This window comes from Prinia subflava, chromosome 4, assembly GCF_021018805.1.
Source record: "Prinia subflava isolate CZ2003 ecotype Zambia chromosome 4, Cam_Psub_1.2, whole genome shotgun sequence".
Classification (NCBI taxonomy): domain Eukaryota; kingdom Metazoa; phylum Chordata; class Aves; order Passeriformes; family Cisticolidae; genus Prinia; species Prinia subflava.
Window position 1 is genome coordinate 67,045,773 of NC_086250.1, and position 23,652 is coordinate 67,069,424.

Below are 23,652 nucleotides of genomic sequence, written 5' to 3' on the forward strand. Positions count from 1 at the left end.
TTCCCTTTCCTGCTCATCCTGCTGAGCTGGGCTCTGCTCTGACTCATGCAGTATCAGCACAATTCCCAATCCGTTCAGATCAGAGAGGCTTTGAGTGCTGCTGAACCAGAAAGGCCCCAGCTTGCTTTTCTGGTCCCAGACTGAATTACTCTTTTGGACTTTAGGAGAAATGCCTTTTTTTTTGCTTGTAGACAGAGATAACACAGGGAAGCTCATGAAGCACTGTGGTGTAGCCTAGTTCAAGGCAAAGCTGAGCTTTGAGAGAATTGGGTGTTCTTGTGCTGCCATGGGTGTACCATCCATATTATCACATTGCATTAAATCTTGACCACCTGACCTGACAACTCCAAAATACCCAAAAGCTCCTCTCCCATTATGCTCCTCTTGAGGCTATGGACAATTCCCCTGACAATTTGGACAAGAATCTGTTCCACAGATGCACAGACCTGTAGGCCTCTCATCAGAGTCTGGCACAATGTTGTACAGCAGAAAAATCACAACAGCCTTGTCTTACTGGAGCCTGGAATTCCTGCTGCCATTTATTGAAAGTATTATTAAAGTCTTGTAAATACCAATAGCAAAACATATACAACCAGCAAGAAATGGATGAGCCTGTCAGCATTCTACAGTCTCTTTAGCTAAGGAAAACTTACCTCTGCCTTCAGTATGTTATGATCAGATTCATTCACATTTGATAAGAACCTGAATTTGGCTGAGAACAGTTAATTGTATTTGAAATTAATATTACACACTGTAGAGGGCACCTCGCCTCCCTGTTTTTACCCCATAATGAATAATAAGGAAAATAGTCTTAAGCTGCAATATCTACATGTCGAAAGGCCTGGAAGAGATAGAGAAGAAAAGGGATATGTGAGGTTGAATACCCTTACATGTGTCACTGTCTGGGAGCACTTCTGCTAGGGCTTGAAGGGCAGGAGTTCTGTCTGTTCCTGGGTTCATCCCAGCTTTGTACCCTGGGATGCCATGAACACCACCATGGACATTTGCCTTTGCACCTTCTCCTTCTCAGTGTAGCCTCCAGGAGCCTGGGCTGATCATCAAGGATATATGGGGTCAGAGATGTGCCCTGGTCTGAGCAGCCAATCACTTTGAGAGAGAACTGGTCTCTCTTTTTCATTTTGCAGGAGCATCAGAGGCTGGCTTGGACCAGAAAGCAAAGTTTTAGATGGTGAAAGCTAATTGGGGTGAAACCTAATCATCATCCCGACAACACGTAGTGTTTTCAGGAATTAACCAGATCCAGCTCAGTGGGTGAATCATGTCCCTGAGCATGTAGCTTTGGGGCCTAAGAGTTGGTGTTAAAGGGCATTAGAAATTTCCACCTGTAACATGCCCCAACCGGCCTGACAATGATTTTTTTAACACTGAAAATCAAGTTCTGGTGGTGTAACAGGGTTTTTAATTTTCCTTTTGGACAGCAATTGGGTACTGGCACGTGGAAGGTTACCCCCTGGGCTGAGGAGGGGGATTCCTTTTGTGTTTGTGTTAGGAAATGGGGTGGCCCCCAGGGGAGCTGACCTTTGGAGCAGTAATGGGCAGCTGTGCTCATCCGATGGCATTTCAAAAGGGTTTCACCTTGCACTGGTCTGATCTGGTCCTGTGGACTGAACACTGGTGTGTTTGTAGGTGTGAAGCTCGTTTTTTAGTTGGATTTTTCTCTGAAAGAGCTTCAGTCCTAGCATCACTTCGTGATGGCAAACAAAATGCATAAAGCAGGAGCAATCAGGGAATTTTCCACAAAGGCACTCTCTGATCTGAATTAAAATGATAATGGAAACGCATTCAGGGAGTATCTTTGGCTGACCAACTTTGCAGGAACATATTCCTTTTGTTCAGTGTGCTTTTCATTCTTTCTTTCTTTCTTTCTTTCTCTCCCTGAATTTCCGGCTGACAATTGACAGGAACTCCCTTTCAGCGTGGGTTTGGTCACTCGCTGACAGTAAACGCGCCTAGCACAAAATGCTCCAACTGTTGGCGTTTCCCGAGCAGGGAAAACCTCCCGGGCTGAGAGGCTTGGAATGAGGATTACACCCTTTTAAGTCATCACCGGGGAATCCACCATCTCCCACGGTGACGAAGTTTTCCCGGCGCTTCCCCGGCAGGCGGGGAGAGCGGCGGAGCGCGGCTCAGCCCGGACAAAGGCAGCGCCGAGCCCGCAGCTCCCGGGCAGCGCTGCCGCCCAGCGGGTCCCGGGGCCGGGCTGGGATCGCCCGTCCTGTGCTGAATGCATTACGTAAGGCAGGGCTCGTCTGTCAGCCGCGATGGTACAAACATAGCTGCGGGCAGATGATGCACACAGAGCGAGAGGGGAGGGAGAGCGAGGAAGGGCTCTCCGGGAGCCGAGCTCCACGCGGCTGAGCATCGCAAGTTGGCGGGGCTCCCGTGGAGGTGTCGCTGGCGGTCCCTGACATGCTCCTGTTCGTGTGGGATGCTTGAGACGGGCACGAGATACTAAGTTGGGGGACGAGGATTGGCATGAGGATCGGACCAAAATGGAAGGGCTTCTGTCTCCGATGAGAACGAAGGTAGGGAAAGATGTTAATGTCTTTTGAAGCTCAATTTACCCGACGAGGGGAAGGGGAGTTGCGGGGCTAGCTCTCTGAATAGGGGGCTTGCCGGGCTTTTGTCTCTTTTCTTTTCTGTCTCTTTTTTTTTTTCTCTCCTTTTTTTCAAAACTATGCCCGTGAATGTAACTCGGCAGAGGAGCGACAGCAGTTGCCTCCAAGAGGGGAGTAAAGGATCACTCCTCCTCGCCAGAGATGACCTTTGTAAATGAGTTTGCCTTTTGGAGTAGACAGCCATATTTTTGTTGGAATTTCCAGTTGGAGGCTCTCATTGTGTCTGTGTGTCTGTGCGTGCTCCCCGGGGAGCCGGGCGGGGAAGGCGCACCTGGGGCGGATGGGGACACCGGGCTACCCCAGCGTGCTGGCCTCAGCAGCAAGGGGGGCACGGACAGGCAAAGTGGGGGATTTTTTTGCCCAAATACTCTGCCAGGGTGGGAGACCTTTGGTTGTGGACCCAGACCAGAAAGCTGTAACAGAGAGTGAATGTGCAGAGCTAAGGAATTGCTGCACTTGTCTGCTGCCTTCTCACACTCTCAACTCTCTTTCAAGGTTTGACAGTAATCCTCATTATTAAAGAAACTTGAATTCCAGCAGGGAAAAGACAGAGAAAAAACAGTGGTGGTTTAGTTTGTAAAATTTCTTCCCGTGCCATTATTTCTTTGTGGTCCTGGGGAATAGACGGAATCCTGATTGCATTTTATTTAGTCACTGCCTCTATCCCATGTGGTAACTGCCTTGGGTAAATCCTTCTGATTTCAGTCCATCACCACATTCAATCCAACTCTGTTGTATTGTATCTCAAGACTGGAAGAATTGGAATTCAGTGGCAATTCTTGATGGCAACAGGGTGTCTTTGTATGTCTTAGATGCAAACAGTTTTGAAGGGGTAGTCAGACAAGAGTTGCTTTCTATAAATGGCAGACTTGAAAAAATTCTGAGAAATTGTCTGGTTCAGCCCCTGTGCTGAAGCAGATCAGCTAGTCTGGTCTCCTCAATTACATCCCTGCCATCCACTATCCTAAATTAAAGGCTCTTCAATGATTTAAAGTCTTTTCAATATTAAAACCAAGAAAAGTGATTTAAATAAAAATAATTTGCCAGCAAAGGTCTGCACTGCAATTCTCCAGGGGAGTAATTTTTTTTTCCACTTTAATTCAGTTTTTTTTTGTCTTGAACAGTAAGTTGATAATTTAAAAAGGAACCTGACAACTTCATATAGCTCTCCATTACCAAGAACAATGCTGTGGGCAGTTTTTAGAATGAAAGATTTATAAGGGATTATAGACCCAGCCATTGATATCTCTCATTACTAGGAATACATACATTAATGTTAGGCTTTGTAAGGCATTTCTCAGTATTATTTTTTAAAAATCAGATAATAGAGGAAACCTCTAACATCTGTCCAACATTTCCATCTCATTTCCATTATTAGAAAACGTAACTTTCATCAGCTTTAGGTGATGTTTCCATTCTGCTCCTCTAACCAGGCTTGAAACGACTGCTGGAGGCAGTGTCTCCCAGGACTGGTGTGCTCTCAGGCTGATGTGTGGATTACAGTCAGGCGTGTGTAGTATCAGCACCTGCAGCATGTGTGAAGCTATAAAAATGACAGAGTAGAGTAAGGGAAGTGGTCCAGGACTGGGTATTCTGTTTGTTCATCTGACCTGCTTCATAGCTGGGATGTAAATCCTAATAACACCATCCATAAAGTGTAATCTCAATTGCCACTATCAGGTTATTTATTGATCCTGTAGAAGAGTATGCTTGGGAATATAGACACGATCCTTTGAATCACAACCTGCCTTAATATTAAAGAAAGGGAGAGATTCTGACCTCCTTTGTGTATGGGAAAATCTTCTCAAGCCAAAGAAATGTGGTTTTAAATCAGCTGCAATGATGTCAGATCAACGGGATTCTCTGGAAGATCCAGATCCTGACGTTGGTGTTACGTTGCTGTTAATCTGGGGTAGCTCCATGGCAGCTGATGGAGATATTCAAATAGACTCTGTGAAATAAAGGTCAGGATTTGGCCCTTACATCTTTACCTTTCAGAGAAATAACAATGTATAGATCCCTTGAATAGATTTGAAAACTAATCTCATTTCCAAGAAGCTTCATGGCTGGCAGTGGCTCCCTCCCTGCTCCCTGCCAGAAAATCAAGTGTAAAATCTATTAACTCCCCAAATACAACGTTAATATGTGATGAATACACAGAAAAAACTTGACAACAGCGAGGCTGCCAATGTGTGGAGACCCCTGCCTGTCACACTCCCTGCTACTGCCTCGTTTTCCTCCTCTATTCCCCCGTCTGTCTGATCCCATCTGTTGTCACTTGCTTTACACTAAGGCTCAAACTGTTGGAGGCTAGTTAGAAGTTTTTTTGTCCTTTGGTTTGCACAGTGACATGAAGGACAGTGGGCTTCTTGTCATTTCTGCCAGAGCTGCCTGGAAAGAGTCTGGAGCTTCTTGGGAGCTCCAAGACTTGAACCTGTGTGAAAACATCTTCCTGCCACAGTGAAATGCAAATCAAGACTCTGTTTTATCCTTAGAATCCCAAGCAGCTCTATTTAGGCTGTTCAAATCTAGACAGAAAACTAAAGCCAAACAATCTTCTCTGTTTCCGTGGGTAAGCAGGAGTAAGGGGTGACTCTGCAGGTACTTCTCACTGTCACCAGCAGGTGAAGACAGCCTACACCTGCCTCTCACAGCCAAATGCAAGGGTCCTGGAATTAAAATGAGGTCTAAATCCCTGTAGCTATGCTTGGGTGAATCTCATGGTTGTATTTGAAAATAAGATTGCTGTCAGCTCTTTGGTCCCTATTGTTCACAGAGGTTGTCACTCCATTTCAGAGCTGACAGAGGGACAGGTGGGCACATCTTGACTAAAAAAGTCCAGTTTATTGGGAATATACAAGAGCATATTTCATAGAGTACTTGTTTCTCATTCCACAAGGAATAACCCCTTTGGTTGCTGGGTGATCATACAGTGGGTACTTTAGAAACTCTTTAAAATATTTGGTAAATTGGGTATTACATTACACGGTGTAATGGACTCCACTGCAGCAAGCCATGGGTGATTAAAACATTTCTGATTTTGTATAACCAGGGTGCACAGATGCAGGAATTCCAGGGAAAGGGATACATGGTAAAGTGGGCTGATACATCAAAATTGAAGCAGATAAATAGAACGCACTGAACAGGAAAGTTACCGCAATTTTTGTGTTGATGATTAAATTTCACTTGATTAGAGGTAATGGGTGGGTTGTAAATATTTGATAAGTTAATAGAGGTACTTAGAAGTATTACCAGAACCAGTTAAATTCTGTAGCCTAGGATGTCTGAGCTCCTGTTTTCAGAGGAAATGAATGTACACAATAGCAATGTCCCCATGCCACCTTAAGAGCCTGTGAAGTTGATTGAGTACCACGAAGTGAAAAGAATGAAGAAATGCATAAATATTACACTCCTTTTGTTAGCCTCCATTTTAATTTGTTTTATAATCCTCAACACATGCACAATTTGCCTTAACCCTCAGTGCATCGCCTTCAGCAAATTACACTGGCATAAGAATTTCAGTAATTTCAGTTTCTCTGCTGCTGACACTTGCCAGTGCACGCTACTGAATTTGCAATGAGCACCTGGCTCGAACCACGCAGAACTGGCTACTGCTCTATTTTCCTTTCAGAAGCCTGTGTTTGGTGCTTTTTTGTTTATCAAAGCACTGCTTCTCTTTCAGAGCAGCTGAAAGAACTTTTTGAATGAACTTTTCGTCTGTTCAGAAACACACGCGGAGGGTAAATGGAGATTAATTACTGTCGAATTTACTAAGCTTTGCATCCAAAGATAATGAATTTTGAGTGTTCCTGTGTACAGCAAATTCAGCAAGGGAACTCAGTAAATAAAGTGTGTAGTATTTAGATAGTGCTCTTTAAGCATTAATGGGGCTGTTTCTTGTTTATTGAATCTTATTAACTTTATCTGTTTATTGTAGATTTCAGGGATTAGCAAACTCCCGTGGTGTTACTGTTGGTTTGTTAAACCCTGTTTGTTGGCTCTGCTTTCAAAGCCACTTAGTTTTTGACCACTGGATCTCTCACAAAGAATGGTTAAGTTGTCCTTGTGCCTTACTAAAAGAAGTTCACAGTGGCTCGAAGCACAGAAACTTTGGGAAGTACACTATACTCTGAGAATCCTAAATAGCAAAGGCTGTGACAGCTGGCCTTTGACATTGTTGGGGAGGAAATCAGGAGGGGAAATTAACCCTGGGAAAGCTAAGTCTGGAGTCTGGATTACACCTGTGGATTGCTGTAGTCTTTCACCCTTCTTGGATGGCACTGAAAAGAAGTTTATATAAGCAGGTTTTTTGTGCAGCTGCATGCAGCAAAACATTTGAACAGATCGTAAACTTTAATCTTGCAAGCTATCCTGCAGAAGTTCAGGTTAGGATCCTGCACTGTCTGGACAGCTATGCATATTAAAATCACTTTACTGCATTCTTGTAGAAGCCAAGAGGCAGAATAATTCCTTTGCATATGTTGTGAAACCAGTCCTGGTGTTTTTAAGAGTCCCAAAAGACAAAAGTTACCCCCATCCCTCCAAAATGCTCCTATGCTGTCTAAGATCCCCGTCTGGATACAACAAGAGTGTTTTCCACTCTTATTTTGAGTATCCCACCATGATAGGCACACACTGGTGCTCATGACACAGAGTGAGATTTCCAAAGCCATTTATTTTTGGGGCTTCTGATCTCCCAGATGGAGTAACCTCACCTGGGCAGTGAGCACACAAACACAACATTTCAGTTCCTGTGCAATCACCCACAGGCACACAAAGCTTGTAGCACAAACTGGGAAGTGCTGGTGTTCTCTCTGCAGCCCTTCCACAGGGCCCTGCACAGGCTGTCGAGCAGCTGAAGGGGTACATCCTTCCCTGCCTTATTAGCAGTTTGACACAGAGGTTAATGAGGTCATATGTAATTCTCTGAGCTTGTAGATAGTTAAAAAAGGCAATTCAAGAAATAATGAAGTCCTGTGTCTGCTACTGTTAATCATAATTTCATAAATACCTGGGAGAGAGGATATAGGGGCATAACTCAGAGCAGAGTTTAGCTTTGGAACAACTGTACCATAACATTATGCCTCTGGAAAAGCAGAGCAGTTTCTGTTCTGTAACATTTCCTAACCCCATTCAGATTTATAGACAATATATCACTGAACATAAAACCGAAAGGTTATTTTTCCTCCCCGGCTGTGCTTTGCAGCAGAGCAGTGAGCTCCATGCCTGACTGGGCCCTGCACTGGTGCCCAGGCTCAGCAGGGTGGGTTATTTACTGTCCAGGGAGAGTAAATCTATCTGTGTGTCCTGGGCAAGAGCTGGACACTGCACTGCTGACAGGAATTGCATTGCAGAGCACCAGGAGCTCAAAATCCAGCACAGGGACTTGATGCTTAGTGCTGGATCATGAGGACACATTCCCTGTCCCCAAGTGCTCCCTACTGAGGGCTGGGAGGAAATAGGAGCATTTTGCCTCAGTTTTTAAGGAGGAAGATTGTGGTTCAGATTCTGGTGTTTCATGCATGACCCAAAGCCTGGGGGGTGCTGTCCATTCTCAGCATCCTCAGGAGCACAACTGAGTCCAGGCTACAACATCCTAAGACCTACCCTTGGCTGCACACCAGGCTGAGTGGGTTCAGCTCTTCTGAGCTCTCCTGTGACTGTCAGACAGCCCCTGAGATGAACCAGGACAGTCACAATGCTGGGATTGCTTTGCCTTTCACAGACAGTTTGATCCCCTCTCTGCCATCACCAGCTCAGCATGAGGAGCACATCACTGGGAGGTGCAGTTAGGCTTGGCACGCTGTTGTGTTGGAGCCTGGAATGATCACAGCCTGCCTTGGTGACCAAAGCTGTCACCCTGTGTATCAAATACCACTGAATCCTTTCAGGGGATGGAGATAGGAACTGCTCCCACGTGCCCTGCTCACCTCCCAGTGCCCAGACACCATGTCCCAGCTCAAGCCATCCTGCACCCTGGCCTCAGTTGTCCATGTCTTGCTCAGCCTGTGCAAACCCAGGCTGTAGCAGAGGAGCCCAGCAAGGCTTTACATTCCCTAATCCTTCATGTGGCTGAGGTTGCTGAAAGTGCCCAAAGACCTTCTCTAGGCTTCCATGGGACCTCACAGAAAAGCACACTGGGGGGCTATGCAAAGACCATAGAGGTACCAAAATGAAACTAATTAATAATAGCAATCCTGACAATAACAACAACATAATAATTAATAATAATGTTTAAAATGCGGTATAGCAAGGCACGGACTGGAGGGAAGAAAGCTGATGATGATGGCACTAAGAGTATAAAGCTTGCTAGCTCAGTATGTGGGTCACAGGCATTTTTAGGAAGTGCAGAGAAAATACACTGGTGAGCACTCATTTCCCCAGTCATTTCATTAAGTATTTTACTTAATGGCAGCTGTTGTCGAGGCAATTTGCCACCCTTTTCAAAAGCAGAACTCAGACAGAGACACCCACTCTTTAGCTGTGAATCACGGGTTGTATTCCCTGGGGAAGGTCACAAAACCTTAACTGCTGCAAATATGGGAAAGCTGAAAAAATCAGAAAGATATAAGTGAGATGATTATGAAGCAAAAAATGATGGTTGCCCCAAAATGCCAGCCTGGTAGTTATCTGTGGAGGAAAACAGCTCTTCTGGATGTCTGCCTGGTATATTAGGTCATTCTGAAGGCAGTGTTGGTAGGGACTGCATTCGTTTAATATTTGGGACTATATGGAAGGAAATAAAGCACTTGCATGATGCATATTTCATATAAAAAAGTCTGATCCTTAACAAGTGCATACCAGCATAGCTCTAAGCACCCCAGCATGGACTCCAGTAATGGTCAGCTATTTCTTATACTCATTTTACTGGATTTAAATAAATGTAAAATATGTCTGCAGCTGGGCGTGTGGGCTTTCTTCCTGAGAACACACACCTAATGTACCTTAGCTTCCCCTGCGTGCCTCCTTTATCTCATCCCAATATAAACCCCAGCAAACCTGTGAGACCAAAACTCTGGCCACATTTGGAATTCAAGACAAAAATCTCAAGCCCTTCAGGTTGCTCCAGTTCAGAGGAGACCAGACAAGAGATGCAGGTGTCTTTTTGATGGGATTTATAAACATATTACAATGTCAATAAACATACAAAGTCCTGTTTCCCTGACCACAGCAGATATCAAACAAATGAGAGAGCAGTTTCCCTCTTTGGGGTGGCTTCTTTCATGCAACATTCATCCACACCTGTGTTTCCTTGGTGTCTTGGTCCTTGGCTTGGTTATCCTATGAGGGAGGGAGTTCCCCCTCCTCATACAGTCACAGTACACAGCAGACCAGTTGAGGAACTCATTCCTTCTTCTCTTCAAGCTCCAAGTCCCCATTCTGGTGATTTGTTTGGGTTTTTTTAGGGAAAGCCCTTGTTCTTTTTGTGCAGGAGCTCAGCTGTTGTGGCAGTGCTGTGTTGCAGCTTCCCAGCACCCAACATCTCCTCATGTTCAGAACAGGAAAATCTCCCCCAATGCAGCTGTCCTGAGGCAGAGCCATTGATCTGGGTCCCACATGACAGGCTGAACAGCTATTTAAGGCTGATTTGATAGTAAATGCAGTATAAATATCAGCAGTAAAAATACACCACCACCACCCCCTTTTTTTTATTTTCCCTGCAAAATCTTGTTGCATGGCTCTCCCATGCAGCAAACACCAGAGGAAAGTGGTGGCTCTCAGGACATGCCATGGGGTCCCCTGGGCCACAGCCCTGATGAGGCACAGCCCAAAGCAGCAGCCAAACCCATTCCAGTCTCTCTGAAAACAGGCAGATATCATCACTCTTCTGCTCTTGGTGGCACAAACATTTGCAAAGCTTGGCTATGCTGAAGGAACATTAAAGGTAGAAGACATCTCCCAGGTAGACAGCACCCAAACCACTTGGGGCTTTGAAGACAGGAGGTCAAAAAAAAAATATATCAGGTCAGTTATCAGCCAGTCCTGTCTTCCCTTCCTCCCCTCCCTCTGGCTCAGAGCTGCAGGAGCTCAGGTCCTTTGATGTAAACCTGTCAGACACTTTGGTCTCTTCTCTTCTCTGCCCTGCCCTATTCTTCCACACACACATTTGTGTGAGATTTTAATTATAGGCATGATCATATTGGTAAGAAAACCCTTCCTTAATTACACGGTCAATTAATTCTAGTAGCTTGGGAATTGAAATACAAAGTTAGGTGAAACCCTTACTGCTTCATCTAAAGTTGAATCTCTCCATGGCCAGGTTCTGAATAATACTGTGGAAGTAATTTTTCTTTAGAAAAATGGTTTCATTTAGAAAATATTAAATTGTTTTGGATAGAGGAAGTTAGAGTATTATCTGGTACCACTGATATTCTTTTCTAAAAAGACTAATTACTTATAAGACTAATCTTTTCAGCAAATATTCCATGATCAGGTCAAAGAATTATATGGCACAAATAAGGCAGTATTTAGCCTCATTGGCACACCCCCTCCCCTAAGGTATTGTGGTCTTTAGAGAGAGATCAGGTGGGATGAGAGATTAAATGTGTCTTCATAATATCAGCTGCCTCTCCATGGCACCAGGGCCTCCATGCTCACACCCTCACTGGTATTTGGGTGGCACTTCTGCTGCTGATGGCACCCTGGTAGGGATATCTGAGAAACATCTAGGCTGGAACCTGCTCACCTGAGCTTTAAGCCAGGATCTGTTCTTGTCTCTGTTAAGCTGGTGACTCCCAACATGTGAGACAGGAAGCCTGTGTTGCATCCCTGGGATCCCTGCTGATCCCCACAGCAGGGTGGAAAATAAGGCACAACTGGAAGAGAAACAATCTGAGCTGGAATAAGCAGTCTGGAGGGAGGGGAGGATGTGGACAGAGGATTAGGGCTGAGGAAAGGAGTTTGAGAAGAGGCAACCAGGACTCAAGAGGTGAATTCTGGAGGCAGGGGTAGAGGGGCAGAGATGAGGTGGAGCACTTGTGCCATGGCATGGAAACCCCCTTCAGCCCAAACCCCGAGTCCCAGCTGGATGTGGGTGGTAAAATGCACACCTGTAAAGCTGCTTTTTAAAGAGGGAACACCATCAAGATGCAAAGTTGGGAAATACTGGAGCAAGGAACATCCCTGCAGCCCTATCCCATCTAACAATCAGTCCCACAAGTGTTTTTTCCATGGGTTTCTTCTTGTCTCCTGCATAAGATGGACAGTGCTCAGATAATGAGCAGCTATTCCTTATTTGGTGTTCTACTCATTTCCTACTGAATAACCCTAGGTCTTATTTACTGAATACTGCCCTGAAAACAGAGTGATTCATTTTCTTGTATATTTTTTCTGAAACATTAATTACAACAGTATCAAAGTTCATTAAAACCTATAATCATGCTCTGGTTCGTCTCTATTTAACTGATGTAGAATTGAGCTATGAAGGAGTCATTTAAAGGTCTCTTTCAGTTTTGGGCCATTTCTGACTTCTCTGTATCCTCAATATCATACAGCACTCTCTGTGTTCATTGTGTCCCTCATAATTTTCTTCTTGTAGAGACCAGGCTTTCTTCAAGTCATGTGCCAGGGGAGTCTCTCAGAAACCCAAAAATAAAGCCTGGATGTCAGGGATCATTAGTAAAAGTTTGGGATATATGAGTCACTCATCACCAAATATCATCACCCAAAGATTTCTTCACCTTCTGCTGCACTCCCCAACTTCATTCCTTGTGCACCTTCTGTCTGCCACAATTGCCAAGGAGCCCTTTAGAAAGCTGAGACCTTCCCTGAGTCATCCTTAAGGCAGCTCCACCCCACAAAAGGAAGAGGAAAATAGTGCAGAGGTTGGGGTGAAGGGAGCATCTGATCATGCAATTAAAAATTGCATCATGAAACATCCACTCATGCCTGGCCTTTTCTAACTTTTCACCCTGATACCCACCCAATGCAGTGCATAATATCAGCAAGCATATGACTGCTGTCACCTGGTTATTTTTTACTGTAGCTAACGTTATTAATTCCCTCTAAGAATTCCAGATAAATCGACTGCAGTAAATCATTTCTCCTGGCACCTTCTTGGAGTAACCCAGGCTGACAAAACAGACAGCCGTGGGAGTAGGTGTGAGCAGGGCTGAACTGACTGTGTGGAAATGCCAGGCAGCTTCTGAATGCACAAACAAAAACATGGCACTGTGGAAAACCATGTGCTGAGGGTGGGGAGGGAACTCATGTCTTCCCATTTGCATCTCTCTATATGCCATCTTTGCCTAGAATAAATGCCTTTGTCCACATGAAAGCTGAATCTGATTACTCTCTACCTTTTGACAGGGCAGTAAAGAAAGCTTTATAAAATGGGTGTGACTTTTACTATGTGTTGCAGCTCATTTCTAGAAATTTGTGTCTGCATATGCCAGTACTTACCCTATTTTAAATCACTCTTGTGCATTTACTAATGATCTTTGCATTCTTGTTGAATGAAAATTTTCTAGTTAGTAAACACCACATTATTATTAAAGTAGACTGTCAGGTAGATTGAGAAGAAAAAAAAATAATATTTTTTGGCATTTCTTTAACCTGCAACCAGCTCTTTACAAGTTCTAAGTACTTTTATTCTATTTTTGGCTTAGACCACAGTTTTGTCACATATGTCTGGGTTTGAGGGTTTTTTAACATCTTTTAAATGGGTGGTAACAGCATTCTGGTGCCTCAGCAAGTGCAAGGGGAAACATCAGCCCACATATTTCAAACCTCTCCCACAGATGAAACAAACCTCTTTTGCCAAGTGAGCTGGCTTTTCTCCTGCACAGAGCAAGAAGAAAAGGGAAAGGTGGCAGAACAAGCAGGTGAATGGAACTACACAGCATAGGGTCAGAGTCTTTCCTGGCAAAACTCCTGAAACTCAGCAGAGATAAAGTGTAGTTTCTCATGCACCAGCTCAGTCCCAGGCTTATTGGTGAGAATGACTCACATTATTTTGAGAACATCACAGGTATACAGAAAGATGGTAAAATTGTTTCGGAAGATATCAAAGACTGGAAAACAACAAATATCAGTGGAGAAAAAAACCCCCAAAACTCAAGAGAAGATAACATTTTTCAGTCTGGGCAGAAAAAGAGAGGGGGTTTCTTTTATCTTTCCTTTTCCTTTCCTTCCCATATCCTTTTTTCTCTTTCTTTTTTTCTTTTAATTTCTTTTTTCCCCTATGGAAAATATGTGCACCATTAAATCAGCTTAAATCATTAATCTTCCCTGGGAGATATTACCCACAGAACAAACAGGGAAGTGAAATAAAGCTACATTGCCTATTACGTATGTTGTAGAAGAATTAGTGTCAGTGGAGAAAAGACCAAACCCAAAGGGAATGAAATGCAGGGCAGAGTTAGAGATGCAAACTTGTGTTATACCACCACCCTTGAGGGAACTGTGCCTTGAAGGAACTGTGCCAGTTTGTCTTCAGCCAGGAATGTGGCCACTCCTTTGTCTGTGTGATGGTCCAGAAAGTGCAGAATAAGGACCAAGAACAAGGAAATATTTAAAACTCCAATTTCCAGCAAATAACTGGCAAATTCAACAAACAAAACCGAAACCAAACCAAACTGAATCTCAGAGCTAAGGAGAGATTCATGCTGATTCACAAAATGAAAAACACAGAAATATTTCTAAACCCTAAAAAAGCACTTAAAGACTCTCAGAAGCAAAAATTATTGCTGAGCATTTACATTGATTTGACAGAATTTATCCACTCTTCTGCTCCATAAAACCTAAGTGCAATACTTAACCTGCAACCCCCAGTGAGGTCTGGTGTGTGTTACTTGCCAGCCCCAGTGATGCTCAGAGATGTGCTCTGGAATGCTGAATGAAGGATACAGCAGGGTCCACGGGCTGAAGGGAAATCATTATTACACAGCAATCAATGCTGTGCATCTTGCATGGCTTCTCAGCTTCTCTGGCATCCTACCATAGCTGCTGGAGGTTGGGATTGGGTTTTTTTCCTGATTTGAATAAGGTCATAGTTTGTTTGCGGCGTTTTGATTTGAATCGATTTTCTTCCTTTTATGATGATGGCAACACTCCTCAATTATACAGCACTGCTGAAGCCTCAGTATACACATTTTAGCACTGGGGGATAAATGCACTAATGGTGGGAGAGAATGTAATTCTCCCCAAATCAGTGCAGCTGAAAGTGCAATATTTTTAATTCATTTATTCTATATATTTTGTGTCTTTTTAAATGTAGGAATGAGGCAGGAAGGAGTGGCACCAAGTGCCTTCCTCCCTACAATATGTTGATAAAGAGAATAGACACAGTCCTGCCCATGCCAGACTTGCAAAGGCAAAGACTTTTACCATTCCCAAGTGGTCCTAGGGATGGACAGTCTGGACACAGCTTGGGGTGGACCATGAAGCCAAGATCCTCCTGCCAGACAGTGATGGGACTCACTGGGTGTCTAAGAGCAGCACAGGGTGGAAACTTGTGTTAAAATTTTCCTGTCAAAGCTTCTCCATTTTGCTTGCTTCCAAGATGTCTTTGTCAAAGCATGTCAGTAACTCAGAGCATTCAGCTGATGGATTCCCCAGGGGCACGGGCTCTGTGATACCCAAAGAACCTCATCCACAGGGCCCCTGCACCCCAGAAGCTCTCTGGGAGAAAGGACTTTGTCATGGCAAGATCTTGGCTCTGGTGCTTTGGAATTTTAGGTCCTTTGGTTTGATACCAAAGCCATGAAGAGCACTGGTGTCCTTGCTGTTCAGTGTGTCAATTCTTCTTCAGGGGGGATGAAGACCTTGATGCCTTTTTTGCTGTCAGGGCTTCACAGGGATCTAGCTGATGGCCCTTCTTCTGGGAGCAGAGGTTACAAACACCCTAAAGGGTGTGAGTAACCCCAAGTCTCCAGGTCCCAGACAGAACAGGTCAGAAGTGAAATCAGCATTTTCCAGCCCAGCACCATCAGTTCCCTGTGCTGCCTCATCACCATCTTCCAGCAAACAGGGACTTCCCAAGTTTTCCACTGTGGCCTCAGAAACCTCTTTGTGTTGGCTCCCTGCCCAGCTCTGAATCGTCCTCACAGATTTGTACAAATGCTGTTGAAATAACACACTCCCATGGATAACACCCCATAAACTTCTGCTGCCTTCTCCCACCGCCCTCACTGCAAGATGAGGAATGTTAATGCCTCCAGGGTTTCCTTTTAATTGCGTGGCATCCCTCCAATGGCAGCACGTGCATGAATTAGCTGTGACTGCTGGGCTCAGGGGCTGGGGCTGCCCAGGAGGCCTGCACTGCTGATATTGCACACACAGGAGGTAATTCCACAGGGGAGTCAGCCACAGTTTGGCATCAATCCTCCAACACAAGATATAAGGATTTTCTGCCTTGACTCTGAAAGAACCTGTGGTAAAAACGGGGTCCTCCAGCCAGCTGATTATGAGAGGTTAATTAATAACTAATAATAAATACCTAACACAGTGTTAGGATATCCCATACCTTATGTAGAGAGGCAGAAGAAAGTGGAAGGATATTTTGGTGAATGAGTAAGTCTCAGTGAGGGAAAAAGGAGAATTATTGAATTACATCTGTACTATTCTAAATGTGATTGTTCCTAGTCCCTCAAGGCCGTGGATGCCTTCTAAGTGAATTGAAAAACAATGAAGATAATAAAGGAAAAAAGCAATGGCTGTCAATCTGAAGTGATACCACTGTTGTGTTTGTTGCTTTGGCAGGCAGACTTCTCATCTCTAAATGAGTTTGTGGTGTGCTCAGAGACAGCAACCCCCTTTGTCAAGAACTCACAGAACACCAGCCCTCATGTTATCCCAGTGCCATATGGAAGCTGATCAAATCCTGAAGATTGCTTATTCCCCTCTGAAACTGGCATTCTGAGCTGGCTAGGAGTTTTTTTCCTAGGGATTTGTTTAAGGGAACAGTTTGGGCAATCAATGAGCAGTGATATCTGCATTCTTGCCCTGTGCTGATCATCCTCCAGTCAAGAAAGCAAAATCTCCTCCAGTCCAGTCCAGCTCTTGTTACTGGAGGTTTGATGGTGTCATTGGTGGCAGACTTTTGCTCACTGGGTCAAAGCCTTGGGTCACTCCTATGCTTTATGCAGCTCAGCAGAGCTTTGGTAGAAGGGTTTGGAGGCTGCCTAGGAGCTGTATTCACCTGTCATAAGGCAGCTACAAACTCAAGCTGTGCAATTATTGATGTGGTGACTAGCAAAGTGCTCAGGAGGGAAAAACAAGGAGGCTGCCAGGCAACTGCATGAAAATAGAGCCAGATGAAAAGTGAGCCCCAAAAGGTAGATGCTCTGAGATAGAAAGGGTGGGTGTGGGCTTCTGAGGATTGCTGGATGCAGAAATGCTTGTAGCTGAACCTTGTCTGACATGCTTGTTGCTTCCTTGGCCTTAGGGAAATTACTTAACCCATGTTTTTCTCTCCCCTAGTTTTCTACACTGAAGTTGTAGTACCTGCCCACCTACACACCTTTCAAAAGAATATTCTGAAGCTCTGTCTGTTTGTAAACGCTAAAGAAACTGCATATGCCAAACTGTCTCAGTAAATAGTAAAATTCATTAAAAATTAGGCTTGGAAGGCTCTCAGGCTTGGACAGAAAACAGGCACATTTGCACTGTTCACTGTAGGAGTACAAGCAAACTATTCTCAATATTTCAAAGAGGAGATTTGACTCCCAGGTAACCAGCTCCTCTCTCAGTGCTCATCTAATCTTACCCCTAATGAGGTTTTCCTAAGCCCACTTCATTTCTTGCTGCAGAGTAAACCAGATTGTCCTTCTATTGTAATTAATCCCTGTCCTATTTTACACCTTTCCATGACAATCTGTTTCACAGCCCCTCAGGCTTCTCTTTTCTGGACCACAGAAACCTGCATCACTTAACCTTTCTTCACTGGTCATGTTTTCTAAACCATAATCATTCCCATTGCTGTCCTCCAGAAATTGTCCAATACTTTATTAGAAGGTGGTGTGCAAATGTGGACACAATCTCTCTGTGTCCTACATCCTGAACCTCCTTTCATCTACATCTTGAACTCATCTCTCAGATGAGATCTGCCTTTAAAAATCCATTTATTATTTTATTATTATTATTATTATTATTGTAATACAGCATTTTGTTCTTGATTCATGTGGACTTTGGGATTCAAAACACTGTTTTTGAAATCATCTTTTACATGTCATGAAGATTTTCCCAGCTGGTAAGCTACTGCCTGTTTTTGTTGTGAAACCTCTTCTCACATTTTTTCTAATTTGTCAGTCTCTGATATTCTTCTCTCTGCACCAACCAAAATGCCAATTTTTATTGGCAAAGTGTTGTAAAATGTAAGAGAAAATGCTGTTATTGCTACAGGTTTACTTTAACCCTCCTATAAAAATTAATGTAAAATAAAATAAAAGCCCTGGCATAAAATGCTTTGAAAGCCCATGAGCAGGATATTCATCTCTGTTAAATTTTATAGGGTTGAGAGAGACTATAATCTTTATGAATTTAGGGCTGAATCTTTATCATGTGTAAAGATATTTGCTTTGACTTCATGTGTAGCAACGAGATTCACAGCAAGAGAGGAGACAGCCTTTAACCTCCCCTGCAAGCCATAAAACTGAGACACTGCACACTTTGGACCAGATCTTCTCACCCTGAGAACCCCCTGGGTGCAAGGAGGGAGCAGCACAAGTGGTGGGAGGGGATGACCTCTCTGCATCCTTGCAGTGTGACCTGGATTTCTCTTTTTCCGGAACAAGTAATAAAACCTTGGCACAGAAGTGTAGCTAAAACTCCCTCTGTGTCAAGCATGACACAGTGGAGGTATCTGCCAAGTCCTCAGTGTTGTAAGGAGTTTCACAAGGTGCTGATATTTTAGTCCTGGCCATCAGATCCAGGTCAAGTTTGTAGCCAAAGGCTACAATCCCAAATCCCACACCAAGCTCCACTGCAGATCTTCCCATTATGCTTCCATCACACCCAGCAACAGCAGGAGCCAACATTTAGTCTTTGATCCAAGCCCAAAATTCTGCTTGGCTTGTGGTCAGACATTGCATGCTGGGACATAGAGTCCTTGTTGGATAATTAAGGGAAAAGACGCACACGATTTGGTAAATAACCCATAAATTAAGCCCTGTGCAGTGGCTCTTGGCAGCAAGCTGGTGAAACACTTAGCTGAGGAAAATTTGGCCCTTATCATTGCTCCATGTGAAGCTACCAAGTACCCTGCATATTGATTATTTACTAATCAGGAAATGTACTTTAACAAGTTTATTCCTGTATGAACTTCTCAGGCGTGCAGACGCTTAAAGCAGGCTACATTGCTACCAATTGTATTTTTAATTGCTGTGTTTAGAGAGTCTCATTGATCTAATCAGAGCTAAATAAGCCCCATGGTACTTCCCCTAGGAAAGTTTTCTGAGGATGTGTTTCTTTCATTTGCTGTAAATGAAGCCTTCTGCTGTGCTGTGCCTGGTCAAATGCAACGCCAGCGAGCAGAGGGTGATGCTCCATCCTTTAATAAATTTGTTTTTTCTGCAGTTCAGAATTCCTGTCACCCAGGCAGCAGGAAAGCAGCTGGGTGACATTATCAGTAATTGTTTAATATTGTCATTGCATTTGCTTACAAGGAAAAAAAGCCACAGACTATCAATCAGCCAACAGAATATTCATAGTCTATGATAACACTAAGTGCTTTTCGAATGTCATGGCAACAGTCACACAAGCAACGTGATCTTGTACTTGATTACTTCCTGCTGCATTCCTGATGATGTCCATAAAGCTCCATTAATTTTGCTCTCTTTTTTTTTTTTTTTTTTTCTTTTTTTTTAGTATATTTGATTTGTGGTTGGCAAGTCTGCAAAACAGAGAGTACCTTTTCCCAGAGTCTCCCAGTGAGCAGGGCCCCTTGGGGTGTTTGCAGCTCTTCTGTAGCCCAAATGTGTCCTATACTGGACCCAGCATTCCCAAGTGCATTTTAGGAATTATGTCTGGATTATTGCAGCAGGTAATCTCTAAAATCAGATTTAAGCCTGACTTCTGTGAAAAAGATTTAGGATAATCTCATTAAATAATTTGTCGGAAGGGCCTTTCAGACAAGGGAAAATAAATTGATTTGTCTAAGACACATCTGCACCTGACTCATTCTCTGTCCTAGTGGCCTTTGTTTTTCAATTGCTTTTTCTCATTCAAATTTGTGAGTTCATGGATTTCAAGGGCCAGAAAACATTCGTAGCCTTCTGCATCAGAAAATTATCCAGTAATTTCTGTATCAAGTCCATAACCTTTGAAAAGCAAGTGGCATATATTTTTTGAAAGGGTTGCTTGGAAATCTGCAGCTGATCAATACACCACTATATTCCCCTAGTAGGTTGTTGTAGATATTAGCAAACATTCTTCTTAACAACATAAAAAAATAACCAACAAAATGAAACAAGGAAAAAGGTGATATCATTATTTGCAGTCTGAATTTGCTCAGCCTCAGCTGTTGTCCCTGAGAGCTCATTATGATCTTTACTTCAGCTTGAAGAGATGAGTCCTGTACAAAATCTCCTCATGCAAATGCTAATAAGGTGTAATTGAGTTCTCAGTAAACCTTCCCAAGGATAAACCACTTTAGATAAATTGGTTTAACAAAAGTGAAAGGTTCTATTGGGCACCAGAACTCATGTGAGACACCTAGAATACTTTGGCCTCTACTGTATTTCTCCTAAGGACCATTTCTAATTCCATGAGGACCTGAAGGGTCCCAAATGAATATACTCTGACAAGAAGGTGCAAAGGGCTGACAGGTCTTTCATTACTTGAAAGAATTTCTGTACAGCTCTTGAACAAACATCCCAATTCCACCATCACCCACCACAAATAGTCCCTGCCTTCTAGATGTATTAAAAAAAATTAACTACATTGATAATTTTGTTGGCTATTTTCCTTCTCTCTTTAAAAATCCAAAACAAAGAAAAACCTAAACAAGAAAGAAAGAAAGAAAGAAAAAAAAAAAAAAGAAAGAAAAGAAAGAAAAAAAAAGAAAAAAAAAAAGAGGGAAAAAAAAATAAACCAAACAACAGAAGAAACCAGAAATGCAATGTTTAACCAGAAAAGTAAGGGAAATAAGTAGCTTGGTCTCTGAAAAAAAATTACCTTCAGTTTCACCTTTTCTCTTAGATCCATTTGTCTTATCCTCAGGAGCTTGAGTTTCTTGATTTCTACAGTGAAAATAATGGTGGTGTTGAGAACATTCTGTCCATCCCTGCAGTCGTGGCCACCTCTGGGGCAAGTGACCACTCACATGATGGTGCCCAAGGGCTCAGCTGCTTTTCTGCCAACAGATTATTTGGTTTATTATTTATAAAGTGCTTTGATAGGCTCGTTTACCGGGAGCTAAGTAATGGCAAGGCCTTTGAGGGCTGGATGCTTGTCAGACTCTACTACATGAAGTCTACAAGTGAAAATCAAACCTCTTGGCTTCAAAGAGGTTTGGTTGGTGTAAATTAACCTGTATTTTAGAAGTTCTGGAGCAGATGTCATGCTTTGCCCTGGAGATCTCATTATTGCTCAAATGTATGCACAGATTTTGCCACATTAATAAAGCAGTGGGGCCCCCTCCCCCAGAAAGCAGGATTAGTGGCTGGTGTCTGTAGTTATTTTTGTCAAAAACCTTTTGAAAGTCTGTGTGAGAAGAGGAGGAGGGAAAGTTCAGAAAAAGCCAGTATCTGTCTTTATTAATTACAGGATGATTAATTATTTAATCTGCCCAGATATCTGTATGCACAACTTAGCTGATTCTCATTTATCAGGTTTTCAGCATCATTAATCAAGGGAAGTTTTAAATGTGAGGGAAGACAGGTTGATTTAAGGTGTTGTGTGATGATGACCCCTCCAGAGCACAGAGAGCCTGGCCTCAGCACCAGGGCCATCGATCATGGCAAGGGGTGATCCTGCCTTCTGCTGGGGAGGGCCTGGCATTTGGGCCACTCCATGATTTACTTTAGGCTCCTCCAGGGATACTTCTCCAAATCTCTTCATGAAGTTTGAAACCCACCAAGTGAGAGCACAAGCTAAATAGCAAGGGAGTGTCTGAACACAGAGCAGCCAAAGAGAAATTGCCCTACTTCAGCTGAGACTGGCGTGGTTCCTCTTCTGGGATCATCTTCTACATTTCTTGGGAGTGCTGAGTGGTGCCTCAGCTTAACCCTACTCCACCATGGTGTGTGACCTCAAAAGTGCCTCAAAAGTGCAAGTTTCCAACATGAACAGTGTTGGAAAGGTGCCAGGTAGTTTGCCGTGCCACAAGGCTGATCATACCTACTCAGATCTTTAAGGACACATCCAAGCAAAAGTCATTTTCCCACCTCCTTTAAATGTCTAGGAAAAATCCACAGCTGGGATTCAGGAGGGACAATGATAAATATGGATGGACAACAAAGCATCTTACATTGCTTGGGTACTCTTCACAGAATATAGAATGGCCTGGGTTGGAAGGAACATTTGAGATCATCTCATTCCAACCCCCTGCCATGGGCAGGGACACCTTTCACTAGACCAGGTTGCTCAGAGCTCCATCCAAACTGGCCTTGTATACCTCCAAGGATGGGGTGCCCACAGCTTCTCTGGGATGCCTGTTCCAGTGCCTCACCATCCTCACAGTAAAGGACTTCTTTCTAATATCCTGTCTAAGCTCACCCTCTTCCAGTCTGAATCCATTCCCCTTGTCCTGTCACTTCAGGCTCTTGTAAAAAGCCTCTCTCCAGCTTTCTTGTAGGCTCCTTTTACATGCTGGAAGGCCACAATTAAGTCACTCCAAATCCTCCTCTTTTCTTGTCCAGTTGAACAAGGGTGCAAGGAGGATGTAGATGGATGTAAGCTCCAAGCTGGGTACACAAGTTTTTTTCCCTTTTTTTCACCACCTTCTGCTTAGGACTTGGAAAGTACCAGTTTGGTAGTCTGCAGGTGTCAAGTACAACAATTTAAGAATAGTTTTAGAATTAATCTGATGTTGTTGGAATAGCTTTTAGATTCTTAGCTCCTGAAATCAAGTTTTACTGGAAGTTGCCAGATTTCATTTTAAAGCACAATTTAGCTTTATGATTACTACAAGCAGCTTAAGAGTAAAACCCAAAGGATTATTGCAAGCTTAAAAGTCAGACAACATATACAAACTTGAATTTTTATTTTTCATGTACTAATTTCTCCTGATCTATGGTGAATATGGATGACTTAAGATATGTAAGAATATTCATAAAAAATTGAGCCAAGATATCTGGAACATTTGCACCTCCTTTTACATGGCAGAACCTTCTCATTGCTGAGATTGTATTTCTTCATCCTGCTTAATTGCTTTGCTTGCCACTGTGTGGCCATACCTGGCAGTGGCTTTGCCAAAATCTGCAAATCATTCTTGTTCATCCATTTCAAGAGTAGTTAGAAAAATATAGAAAATACTGTCCAAATTTGCCTGTGCTGTAGTGAAGGTAAATGTAAGCCTTGCCTTTATAAATAAATACCAGTTCAAAAAATGTAGCTAAATAGCAAGGAAGTCTTACAGATCAATTCAGTTATTATTTTAGGATAAGGGAAATGGTGGCTAATTAGAGTCTTAGTCTTTGTTCTGGCCATGGGCAGCAGAACAGGGACAAGCCTAAAGTCCCAAATACTGCTCCTCTGCCATTTCACTCACAGATTCCTGTTCTGGAGGAAAAACAAGAGCCTCACACTCATTAGCCATGGCAGTATCCTGCACACTAAACTTATCCATTAGACCAGTCTCCAGGCGTGACTTTAGCAGCAGGAGGAGGTGTGTCCTGTCTGCCAGGAGGAGCAGGGATTATTTTCCTTTCTAAGCAGGGTTAGAGGTCACCTCTCATTAGTGTCCTGGCAGTGAGTGAGGTGTCCTCCTATGAGATGATCAGGGAAGGGTGGGTCAAGTCAGCCAAGGGCACTGTAGACCACAGAACCCCACTGCAAACAGTTCCTGGAGCTTTACCACACCTTAATTTATTTTAGGTTTTTTCCTTTCTAAGCAGAATCTCCCTCCTTTCCC

The 23,652-nt window shown here is 43.4% G+C and overlaps 1 protein-coding gene across 1 annotated transcript in view; it reads left to right on the forward strand.

Moving 5' to 3' along the window:
• The first annotated feature begins 2,037 nt into the window (after positions 1-2,037).
• FRMD4A (FERM domain containing 4A) overlaps positions 2,038-23,652 on the forward strand; it is a 275,338-nt gene continuing 253,723 nt past the window's right edge. Inside the window, exon 1 of the mRNA XM_063397024.1 lies at positions 2,038-2,546. Coding sequence (XP_063253094.1) covers positions 2,514-2,546 — 33 coding nt within the window. The 5' untranslated portion in view covers positions 2,038-2,513. The remainder of the gene's footprint in view (positions 2,547-23,652) is intronic.